The following is a 13,034-nucleotide window of genomic DNA, read 5'->3' on the forward strand; positions in this document are numbered from 1 at the left end:
TCCCATAGGACAGCGTCATCTGGGTTAGGGGAGGGTTTGGTCGGGGGGACTTTACTTGGCTCATCGCGCTCTTGCGACTCCTTGTGGCGGGCCGGGCGCCTGCAGGCTGACCCCGTCGTCAGTTGAACGGAATTAAGGTTAGGAGTTAGGGTTAGTGGTTAGGTATAGTTTTAAAGTTAGGGGTTATGGTTAAGTTTAGGGAAAATATGATTTTGGATGGGAATCAATTCTTTGGTCGCCACAAGGATAGCAATACAAACTGTGGTGTGTGTGCGTGCTTGTTTTACCCTACCTTTTTTTCAATATTTGTGGTGTGTGTGTGTGTGTGTGTGTGTGTGTGTGTGTGTGTGTGTGTGTGTGTGTGTGTGTGTGTGTGTGTGTGTGTGTGTGTGTGTGTGTGTGTGTATGAGAAGAAGGTGAAAAGCCACCAAGGAATATTGTGTGAATATAAATGTGGTAAAAGGATGTCCTGTGGTCATGGTGGTGGTTTTCAAAGTTTTCGAGCAGCAGCATGCATTGTGAATCATTTATGAGCAATTCATTGAAGGTGCACAGGTAGAGGGAATTCTTTAGCTTTAATGTGTCTGGTTTCAATGGAGAAAAACTGTCTTTATGTTAGCCCAGGAAAGCAACGAAGTGTGTGCATGTCAACATCTATTTATCCATAATGTGTGGCAGACCTCAACTTGAAAGTAGAGTAGACCAATATTTTCTCCCCTAAGAGATACTTGTTGTTCTTGTCTCCTCAAAATGTCTCTGAAGGCTATATTTTCATAGGCTCAGATGTGTAGACATTCATGTAGGCCTAGATCAGCAGGTTGACTTCATGTTGGTCTAGTCTCCTTTCACTCATATAGGGCTATGAGTGGAGTTGTGCTACATGTAGCTAGTTGCATGTACCTCTCACATTGGGCTGCTACATCAGACTGCAGCACGAGAGGGAGAGTAGCTACACGAGTGAGTTTTATTAGTCTTTGTCTGCAGGAGGTAGCAGCGCTGAGCTCAGGCTATTTCTGTCCCATGCAGGCACATACACTCACTGACTCAGACTCATACTCTTAGCCTTGACAAACAGACACACTCACACTTAATAAGGAAATTGGCAGCCAAAGCTCGAGCTCCACCATCACTGAGCCATGCAATCGTTAGTTGATTAATATCTCCTTTGCAATTCCCCTCTTTATCAGAGCTATTTTCACCTGCTAGATAAAGACTGATGATCTGAGGACAGTGTTATACAGTTTTGACGTGTATATATGCCAACCATAGCAAGGATGAGGTTCTTATTTTCCCTTTCATCGAGGTCTGATGCCATCAGCATGGTGCTTTTCATGCATAGCATTTGAGAAATGTCTCCTGCTGCTGTTTGTGTGACTGTGTGTCAAAGGGAGAAAATGTAGTCATGGATTCGACATGAATCAAGGAATTTTGCTCTCTCTGTGTAGAGTGAGAGTAGAGACTAGAGAGATAGAGAGAGCTGTTGTCGTGGCCTGACTGCCACCATCTTGCAGTCAGTGCCACAGTAGCCTAGAATGCTGCTGATGTATAATAATTAGAGGGCCCAGTTGTCAAAGAACAGCAGTGGATCCTGGGGGCACTGGAGCTGATTCACTGCTTAGCTCAGACGCTGTCGCTATGTTAATACACTGCCACGCAAATATTACTGCAACACTGATACTACTCTCATACTACAGCAATACTCAGATGCTACATGTATACTACTACCCTGCTATCCTTGTACTCTGGTATGGAAATTAAGAATTTTGGGCACTGGCATAGCAGGCTAGTAGACCACAATTTTTACTAGCCCAGTCTGAAAAGTACTAGCGTTGGGCTAGCTTAATTTCCAACCCTGCTTATACTACAACACTACTACACCACTCTGATACTACTACATTACTTAAAATATTACTACACTTCTTCTACAATGCTACATTACTACACTCATGCTACTACAGTACTACACTCTTACTGCTACATAGATAGGTACTGCACAAATACTTACTGAAAGTACCTAGATTTGCTGTGTGACGTACTGTAGGCACACACAGACCCATCCATTTTAGTCTGGATGTGAGGATGTAGATCTTGCAATGTGGACAAACAAAGCTTCCTTGTTTTTATTTAGGGCCAAGGTTCCCAGGTCAAGGTTTCCTCCCCCTCCCACTGTAGTGCTGGCCTCAGTTAAGTGACACCTGCTCTGGGGTTAGCCTCAGTGGCTGGTTGTCTGCTGACGGTAATAGTCTTGAGGGTTAACGACGTGATCTTTCCCCTGCAGTCAGCACAGCCGTCTCCTCCTCCTCCACACTATTTCATCCCCTTATCTTCATCCATCCCCTTCTACTTGCTCCCACCATATTTTCTTCACCCCATCTTGTTTTTCTCTATTTTTGTTAACCCTTTCACCCTCTTCATCCGCAGGTTCACCCTCTTCACCCCCCTACCCTGACCCCTTAGCCCTCACCTCTTTCATCATCCCTTTTTCACCAGCCCATCCTTCTATCCATTCCTCTAATTATCTCTCCATCCATCTATGTCCTTCTTTCCCTACTCCAGTGCTCTCTACCCCCTCCTCTCTCAATCCCCCCTCGTAAAAGGGAAATGGGAAAGCTGTGACACACAGGAAACCTGTAACCATGGCGACGATGTGGCTTGTCAACGCATTATTATTCTCTCTCTCTCTCTCACACACACACACACACACACACACACACACACACACACACACACACACACACACACACACACACACACACACACACACACAGTCATGGACCCCACTATCCTTACTAAGAAAAAAAGGTGAAGCTTATAACCTAACGTTCATTCGTCTCTGTTTTCCTCACTGAATGTATTGATTGTTAATCGTCATAATTACCAACAAGGACCAATCTTTCTTCACCTTCATTCTCAGCTCCCGTACATGTGTAACACCCTTCCAGTAGAAGGTTAGGCAAATACTGTCTCTATTTACACTATAGGCTACAGTTCAATTTGCAGTGTAAAACCCCACATGGTAACCGTGGCGATGTGACAATGACATATGGGGCCAGACAGGGATCAGACTTCGTGGCTCCTCTGTGTGCCCGGGTGAGAGATGGTGGAGAGGATCCTATTAGAATCTTGTGTGTGGAACTGTGGATGCAGAGCACCGGAGTGTGTCACAGCCTTCTGATAGACTTGGACTGTTGGAGTGTGTTAGAGCCGTCTGACTGACTGAATGCTACACAGTGGTTGAGCAGTCTCTGACGTTCTCTCTTTTCCTCTATTTCTCTCGCTCTCCTCGCTCTCTATATACAGTGGCAAGAAAAAGTATGTGAACCCTTTGGAATGACCTGGATTTCTGCATAAATTGGTCATCAAATTTGATCTGATCTTCACAACAATAAACAAACATAGTGTGCTTAAACTAATAACACACACATTATTGTATTTTTCTTGTCTATATTGAATACATCATTTAAACATTCACAGTGTAGGTTGGAAAAAGTATGTGAACCCCTAGGCTAATTGGAGTCAGGAGTCAACTAACCTGGAGTCGAATCAATGAGACGAGATTGTAGATTTTGGTTAGAGCTGCCTTGCCCTATAAAAAACACTCACAAAATTTGAGTTTCTATTCACAGGGAGCATTGCCTGATGTGAACCATGCCTTGAACAAAAGAGATCTCAGAAGACCTAAGATTAAGAATTGTTGACTTGCATAAAGCTGGAAAGGGTTACAAAGTATCACTAAAAGCATTGATGTTCATCAGTCCACGGTAAGACATTGTCTATAAATGGAAAAATTCAACACTGTTGCTACTCTCCCTAGGAGTGGCTGTCCTGCAAAGATGACTGCAAGAGCACAGTGCAGAATGTTCAATGAGGTTAAGAAGAATCCTAGAGTGTCAGCAGAAGACATACAGAAATCTCTGGAACATGCTAACATCTCCGTTGACGAGTCTACGATACGTAAAACACTAAACAAGAATGGTGTTCATGGGAGGATACTACGGAAGAAGCCACTGCTGTCCAAAAAAAACATTGCTGCACGTCTGAAGTTTGCACAAGTGCACCTTGATGTTCCACAGCGCTACTGGCAAAATATTCTGTTGACAGATGAAACTACAGTTGAGTTGTTTGGAAGGAACACAATACTATGTGTGGAGAAAAAAAGGCACAGCACACAAACAAGCACACCAAGTATGGTGGAGGGAGCATCATGGTTTGGGGCTGCCTCAGGCCCTGGACAGCTTGCTATCATCAACGGAAAAAGGAATTCCCAAGTTTATCAAGCCATTTTGCAGGAGAGTGTTAGGCTATCTGTCCGCCAATTGAAGCTCTACAGAAGTTGGGTGACGCAACAGGACAAGAACACAAATCACAGAAGTAAATCAACAACAGAATGGCTTCAACAGAAAAAAAATCCGCCTTTTGGAGTTACCCAGTCAGTCCTGACCTCAACCCGATTGAGATGCTGTGGCATGACCTCGAGAGAAGTTCACACCAAACATTCCAAGAATATTGCTGAACTGAAACAATTTTGTAAAATTCCTCCTGACCGTGCAGGTCTGATCCACAACTACAGACAATGTTTGGTTGAGGTTTTTGATGCCAAAGGAGGGTCACCCAAATTGTATGACCAATTTATGCAGAAATCCACATATTTCCAAAGGGTTCACATACTTTTTCTTGCAAATGTATCCATCCCCCTCCCTCCCTATCTCCCCATCCTATCATCCTAGCGCCCTACACGCAGCCTATGCAAAATGCTGGCCTTATCTGCAACCCTTCTTTCTCTCCCCAGGGGCAGAATAGGCTGTGTTTAAACAAACCTCTGTGAAACACACAGTAAGGGGATTAAGTAAAAATAGATCTGGGACATTTTTTCTTTCTTGGTTCATTCTCATACATGCATTTGCTTTAGCCGCATTTCAGGAAGCCACTTCCCAAGCTCAAGACTGTCAGGCCCAGCCAGCGAGGGGCCCCAGCATTCAGCCAATATTACTCAGTGTGTGATATGTTCGCGAGATGACTGAGAAGGGAGATGGCTCAGATTACTGATGTGTGTGTCCATGTGTGTATTTGTGTTCGTGTCGGTCTGTGTGTGTACTTTTGTATGGGCCTGTTGGGATGGAAAATGACTTCACAACAAAGTCTGTGATTGTGAAAACACAAGAATTTACAGTATTTGCTGTTAGCGCCCTACCATTTCAGAAGGCTGATAACATTTGGTTGCTTGCATCAACAGAGCAAACATGCAGGGCCGGTTCCAGGCATAAGCGACATAAACGGTCACTTAGGGCCCCGGCCGCTAGGAGGCCCCCGTCCTGAGAGTAAGAATAGTAGAATACACAAGGTACAATTTCAAAATTTGTTTGTGCATCAGCAGTTTGTCTCTTATGTCAGTCACTGACAGTCACTCAATTAGCCCTGTCCGCTAACCATTTTTAGCTTGCTAGACTAACTACCAATCTATCTAAACTTGTAGTAATCATGGCCGAATACTGACTGGGCACGCAAGGCACGTGCCCAGGGTCCCTGACCTCCAGGGAGCTCCATTTGATTTTGTTAGTCATTCTCACTCGGATATCATATTAACATGGCATAAGTCATTACAAAATGTGTAGAATTGCAGGAAAATAGCTTTTAAACCTGCCAACATTTTTCTCCGCCCATAGCAAAATGTGTACAACTTTCAAACAAAAATATGTCTCCCCATCGTCAAGAGGGGGGTCCACTAAAATGTTTTGCTGCGAGGTGGAGGGCCTCTCAACCAAATCTCGCTTAGGGCCTCCAAAAGGCTAAAGCCGGCCCTGCAAAAATGCTAGCATCTGACTCGAAGCATGTTCAAAGCTAACACACTAGTATTTGACTGCTAATACCCCGCCCCTGACTAATAAATAAGTAACAAGAGACCTTGGGAGGGTGAGCAGTAGAAATGGAATTAAAGAGCTTCTTGTGTTCAATTTTACAGCCATAAACGTTGCAGAAATCAGAGGAAAAGAACTCCACAAAGAGAGAGGGATCGACACACACACAAACACACTGTATCAGACACTCCCAGGGATTTTCTGATGAATCTTCTTTGTTCCTGAGTTGAGCTGGCGAGCTGTAAACCTTGAGACTGCTACAGTAGAGACTGGCACTAGCAGGCTCAGTGTTTAACAGAACCACTCTACCCTCCTGAGGCAGCCAGGGAATGGCCTCTGCCTACTGAGTCATGGAGCCATCTATATTCAGAACGAGAGGATCTCCTCCTCCTATATTTACACATACCAGCATGATACACACTGTGGGTGACTCCAGAGTGATGCAACAGCTGAAAGACCACTTTTCGGCCCTAGAGCAACAAGGAGCTGTTGGTTAACTCTCTTTTATCATTATATGAAACACAGTAAAAACACAGAAATGCAGTAAAGACACAGCTAGACAGCCTAAAGAGAAACTAGAACAGGATATTAATGCGCCATCAAAACAAATTAAATCTAATATAAAATAAATAAAGAGGCGGTCGACAATGGATAGATACAGTACAAACACAAAAACATACTAGAATGCGGGCTCACAGACACTGTACACCACACACACACATACACACCCTATACTTAATGGGCCATTTTTAACCAGGCACTATTTCAGACTGCTAAACTCTGGCATTTTTATCACACTCCCTGCTTAAATCAATTACGGGGAGGCCGAGGCATGCAAGCATCAGCGGTAATAACCCATGGGGGCCTCACAGTGAGAGTGGTGATTCATGAAAACCACAATGATTTGTCCACAAATGCAAATGCAGTAGAACCCAACTCACTAACTCCAAAATGAAAGAAAAAGAGAATACAATGTATGTACAATGACATATGGTGTCAGCAGTGGGATTTCAGTCGTACAGTGTGTTCAGATCACGGTGTACCATTAGAATGACCTGTTGGCCCATCTTTGTTATCAGTCCTGCCAATGCCTGTTGTTACCAGTCTGTTATTTTCTTTAGGCCTGCCCATTTAATTAGATAGAAAAAATACAGCTGGCTTGTGTTCTGTTTTTAAGGCTCGTCTGATTCTTCCAATGATGTTCCCACTGACAATATGGTTTAATTAATACTGCTGTTATTGACATTTTCTTCTCTCTTGGCTCTGTTGCTCTCCATTGTCCTGGCATGTGTAACCGATGTGAAATGGCTAGTTAGTTAGCGGTGTGCGCGCTAATAGCGTTTCAATCAGTGACGTCACTCGCTCTGAGACTTGAAGTAGGGTTTCCCCTTGCGTTGCAAGGGCTGCGGCTTTTGTGGTGCGATGGGTAACGATGCTTCGGTGGGTGTCAGTTGTTGATGTGTGCAAGGGTCCCTGGTTCGAGCCCGGGTTGGGGCGAAGAGAGGGACGGAACCTACACTGTTGTGTCTCTGCTGTTGACTGCTGTCTATGGAATAGTTCAGCCCTACTCAATAGGTGACCTCCTGGATGAAATTGTATATATTTTTAAGATCCTGTCTGGCTTTTAAATTACTGTTGAGAATTGTAATAGTTGAATGCAGAAGGTGCAATTTTGAAATTTGGTGGTACATTAGCAGTTTTTATCATATGAACACACAAGACATGGCAAAATGTGTAGAATTGCATGAAATTAGCTTTAAACTGCAAAATTCTCTCTGCCAACGAGAGGTGTGAACAGTTTTTGTCATGGACTGTGTGTGTGTGTGTGTGTGTGTGTGTGTGTGTGTGTGTGTGTGTGTGTGTGTGTGTGTGTGTGTGTGTGTGTGTGTGTGTGTGTGTGTGTGTGTGTGTGTGTGTGTGTGTGTGTGTGTGTGTGTGTGTTAAAATTAGATGTGGCGCAGGTTGCTGAGGGGGTTGATCATTGCTGGGGGGGGGGGTTGCATGGGTTTCAAGGTGGGGGTTTGTTACCACGCCGATAAATGACTATATATCCATCCAGACATGGTACTGGTACCCTGTGTATATTGCCAAGTTATTGTTATTGTGTAGTTATTCCTCATTATCTTTCTATTATTTTTAAAATGTTCTCTCACTTTTGGGAGAGACTGTTTACAAAGCATATGACAAATAATATTTTACTTGATTTTACCTTTGCCACCTAGGAAATTTGTGTAACCAGGTGATTACTGATGCACTCATGAAGACTCATTCATACAGTATCTCTCTACATCACTGTCATAATCCGTGTATGTAGGTGGCAGGGAAGTCAGGCGCAGGAGAAACCAAAGTGGTTAAAAATTGAGTCTTTTTTTTTTTTTTAAACTAACTCCAAAACCAACGTACTCAATAATCCGGGTAAACAATAACCCGTCGCACACCGATACATAATCAACACGTACATAACATAACAAACAATCACCGACAAGGATATGAGGGGAAACAGAGGGTTAAATACACAACATGTAATTACTGCCATAAGAAACAGGTGTATAAGGAGACCAGACAAAACCAATGGAAAATGAAAAACTGATCAATGGTGGCTAGAAGACCGGTGACATCGATCGCCGAGCACCACCCGAACAAGGAGGGGCATCGACTTCGGCAGAAGTCATGACAATCACTGCAGCGTATTGAGTGCAATGTGCTTTAAAAAAGTACAGCACATAAGATGCATTATGATTATGTATAACGGGAGGTAAAGAAAGAGAATCACTAATACTCAGGGATGAGGTAAATTCCCTTTTAAATAACAAGAATTAAAAAAATCTTCCATGAAAATAAATTCTGTGAATTTAAATAGAATTGAGCCCATTCTTGCTAATAGGCAATACTACTATCATCATCAACAGCAGCACTATTCTGGTCAGCCTGTACTGAGTGTTTGTTGTGTTGTGTTTTCCAGCTGGACCCAGACAACACCGGTTTCATCGCAGTGGAGAACTTCACCAGTTTGGTGGAGCACCATGAGCTGCAGCTGGACCCCTCCAAACTGGACATGCTGTTCGCCCTGGTGCAGAACAACGAGGATGGACAGGTGTGCTACCAGGAGCTCATTGAGCTGGTAAGTGGCTGAAAGGGTACACACACAGAAGCATGCACGCACACACACACAGAGGCACATTCATACAGAAGAAGGCATAGTACACACACACGCAACAGAATTATTTGAGAAAGGTTAGATTTGCACACTCAAATTATTTAATGATAATACACACAAACACACAAGTGCGCCTCACACACGCATACAGACATTCAAACTCATAATTCATAGCATGAGAATATCATGCACTTGTAGCGTAATGTACTGTATTATCTGGTGGTGGAGCAGAGGAGAAAACCTTGCCTCGATGTCTTCTGCTGAGCAGGGTTCTGAGTCTTGTGATGCTGCTAGGAGGTCAGAGACATCATTCTTATTCATTCCTCTCTACTTAACCTGTCTGTGTTTAGACCTGGTGTTCCTATTATGAATTAATGCAAAGCCTTTTAAAGGGGCTGAGGTGATTCTCAGCCCTGTGTAGCCACAGACCAGAGCATGTTTCTGCTCCTCCTCACAGCATACGGTGTAAGCAGCGGGATTAATTAAACGCAATGCAATTCCTGACATTTTCCCTTCTTTCCCTCTGTGTTGCTCATGGTTTGTAATGAAAGCTTGAATTTCAAATTTTCAGGTCTCGCTTCTAGTGTGTGATCAGCAATGCAGATGCTCTCGCTGACATTTGAACCCATCCTTTACTTTACTCTCCTCCTTCTACCATCCACTCTTCCCTTTATGGATCTTCACGTCTATTCTTTCTGTTACTCCATCCATCCAAGGTGTGATACTCTTTCCTCCGACTACTCCCTTCTGCAGATATTATCCTCCTTTAATTGAACCCATTTTTTCTCAACGTGATCATACACCCCAGGGAGATTTATAGGGGGGACATCATTGACAGAATGTGACGGAGGACATTGCAGTGTTGTGTTCAAGACCACCTAAAGTGAGACCAAGCCAAGACAAAGACGGGAGCTAATCGAGTCTGAGTCAAGACCATGATTGTAATTATGTCAGATCACCACAATAATAAGAGCTCAAAATGTACAGTATTTCAGTGTTAATATTTCAGTCGAACATATAGATTCTTAATCCATTCAAATTTGTAAAAAAGAAATTTAGCACTACAAATTATCACTAAACAAAACTGGTGTCAAATATATGTTAACATTTTTTTACATTTTCTCAAATTTGCCCCAGTCTCCCCTACTAGTGGAGCAAGAACATTTTGACAAGTGCAACAAGGTTTGAGGATATTTTTCAACAAAAGTAAAGGACCAGTAACGTTATGAGTAAAGTAGGAAGCATACTTTATAAATGTAGCATGAAAGAAGTGTGTATTTGGCCTGGCGAAGCGGTTTTATGTGTTGACTGGACTGGGGTTGATAATTATGAGTTTACTGCTCCGCTGGTCTCGTGAAGAAATGATGGTCTTCGAATTATCGTTGCCCAAGACCGAGTCAAAATGTATCCGAGACCAAGACAAGAACAAGACACTCAATATGTGGTCTCGAGACCGGACTCAGGACCAGTCTGTCTCGAGTATTTCCAGTTTAGGTCCTGAAGATAAAACCATGAAGGAGGGTTATGGCTATGGAGGCCAGTTCATCTGATGCAGCACTCCAACAATAAACCTAACCTCAACCCGATTGAGATGGTTTGGGTTGAGTTGGAAAAGCGCCAACAAGTGCTCAACATATGTGGTAACTCCTTCAAGATTGTTGGAAAAATATTCTTCATGAAGCTGGTTGAGAGTGTGCAAAGCTGTCATCAAGAAAATGGTGGCTACTTTGAAGAATCTAAAATCTAAAATATATTTTGATTTGTTTAACAGTAAAATTTAAATGTTAAATGGTATTTTTTTGTTGTAAATTGCACCACTGCCATTATATTATCTCATCAAACAAATTTATTTCAATCAAATTTATTCATAAAGACCTTTTTCCATCAGCCGATGTCACAAAGTGCTGTACAGAAACCCAGCCTAAAACTCCAAACAGCAAGCAATGCAGATGTAGAAGCACGGTGGCTGGGAAAAACTCCCTAGAAAGGCCAGAACCTAGGAAAAAACCTAGAGAGGAACCAGGCTCTGAGGGGTGGCCAGTCCTCTTCTGGCTGTGCCGGGTGGAGATTATAACAGAACATGGCCAAGATGTTCAAACGTTCATAGATGACCAGCAGGGTCACGTGATAATAATAATCACAGTGGTTGTAGAGGGTGCAACAGGACAGCATCTCAGGAGTAAATGTCTGTTGGCTTTTCATAGCCGATCATTCAGAGTTAAAGACAGCAGATGCGGTAGAGAGAGAGTCCAAAACAGCAGGTCCGGGACAAGGTAGCACATCCAGTGAACATCTAGCCTGAGTTAAGACTTGAACAGGAAGATAGAACAACCCTGCCTAGGGAGATTGAGCAGTGTGTATGTGTGACAGTGTTTCTTTCGTGCTATGTGTGTTTTCACATGTTTATTCACTGTACACTCTACATATAGTGCATTCGGAAAGTATTCAGACCCCCTGACTTTTTCTACATTTTGTTCCATTACAGCCTTATTCTAAAATGGATTAAAAAAAAATCTCATCATTCTACACAATACCCCATAATTACAAAAAAATAATTACAAAGCAAAAACAGGTGTTTGGAAATGTTAGCAAATGTATTAAAAACGTTATGCAGAAATACCGTATTTACATAAGTATTCAGACCGTTTGCCATGAGACTTGAAATTGAGCTCAGGTGCATTCTGTTTCCATTGATCATCTATGAAATGTTTCTACAACTTGATTGGAGGCACACACCTGTCTATATAAGTCCCACAGTTGACATTGCATGTCAGAGCAAAAACCAAGCTATGAGGTCGAAGGAATTGTCCGTAGAGATCCGAGACAGGATTGTGTCGAGGCACAGATCTGGGGAAGGGTACAAAAAAAAACCTACATCATTCTTAAATAGAAGATGTTTGGAACCACAAATACTTTTGTAAATAAGGTATTTCTGTATTTTTTTTATAGTGACGTGACTTTCATTAACGTGATGATTGTTATTTATCGAATCAACTATGTTTAATTGCCATCTGATTTCAATTAATCATGTAACAATTAACTCATTAGGAATTTTGGGCACCACGGGAAAAGTTGTTTAACAAGTTACCATCTCCCGAATTAACTCTAGAAGATATGTAGATATCTCTTACATCAATAAGTCATCTGTTAATCATTACCTCATCAGTCTCATTCTGAACGTCGCAGACTTCTTGAATCCACAAGAACCCCAGCCTTTCTGATTATTCAGTACTACACAAATTGATGTAATCATTTATTTACTAACTAACTAAATAATAACACAGAATACACATTCACAATTACTTTAGACAAAGTCCCTAGTGGACTGACAAGATATGATAGCTTGTTACACACATGGAGAGGGAGGGGTAGATAAAGAGAGGGAGAGACAAAGAGAGTCAAACTTAACGTACATTTGGAATCTACCCTTAAAGTAATAGTAATACTTTGCTCATGAACCATCGTCCATTTGGGGTAAGGAATCTCTCTGAAACCAATCGATCCTTCTATGGAAGTGGCTTGATGAGTGTAAGGCTCTGGTTGTCCACCAGAGGTCACAAAGTCCTTCTTAGTTGTTCTGGTTTATAGTGGATGTTTCTTCAGATGCTCAAATGATTGTCTGAGATGGGATCTTCTCCTTCCTTTCTCAGGTAGATAGTCAAGTTCTAGTTAAGACCACTTTACATGTACAGCTGCAGACTGTCAAATGTTCTGGGCTAGTCTTTATCTTCACTCGTGTTGAGTTTCAGAGTTTCTAACCATTTCAACATGTGGCCAACACTCCACGCTTTTCTGGTCTGATAGATGAGCTTATCTTCTCACCTCGTGTTGAGTCTTAGAGTTTCAACCATTCGTAATGTTCAGCTCACACTGTCCATCTGCTGGTCTGATATGTTAATTCTTAGTCAATCCTTTTAAGCACTCTGGTCGGAAACGCAGTTCCATCACACTGACATGCTCTTCTGACCTCATTAGGGGCGTGAAAAACCATTATCTCATTAGAAAAACAAAATCAATATGTT

The 13,034-nt window shown here is 42.4% G+C and overlaps 1 protein-coding gene across 1 annotated transcript in view; it reads left to right on the plus strand.

The window, feature by feature from the left end:
- The window catches only part of LOC115200919 (rhomboid-related protein 1), a 62,891-nt gene that overhangs the window by 7,721 nt on the left and 42,136 nt on the right, over positions 1 to 13,034 (plus strand). Inside the window, exon 2 of the mRNA XM_029764037.1 lies at positions 8,818 to 8,976. Within this exon, the coding sequence (XP_029619897.1) occupies positions 8,818 to 8,976 (159 nt within the window). The remainder of the gene's footprint in view (positions 1 to 8,817; positions 8,977 to 13,034) is intronic.

The sequence above is a fragment of the Salmo trutta genome, chromosome 10 (assembly GCF_901001165.1).
Source record: "Salmo trutta chromosome 10, fSalTru1.1, whole genome shotgun sequence".
Lineage (NCBI taxonomy): Eukaryota > Metazoa > Chordata > Actinopteri > Salmoniformes > Salmonidae > Salmo > Salmo trutta.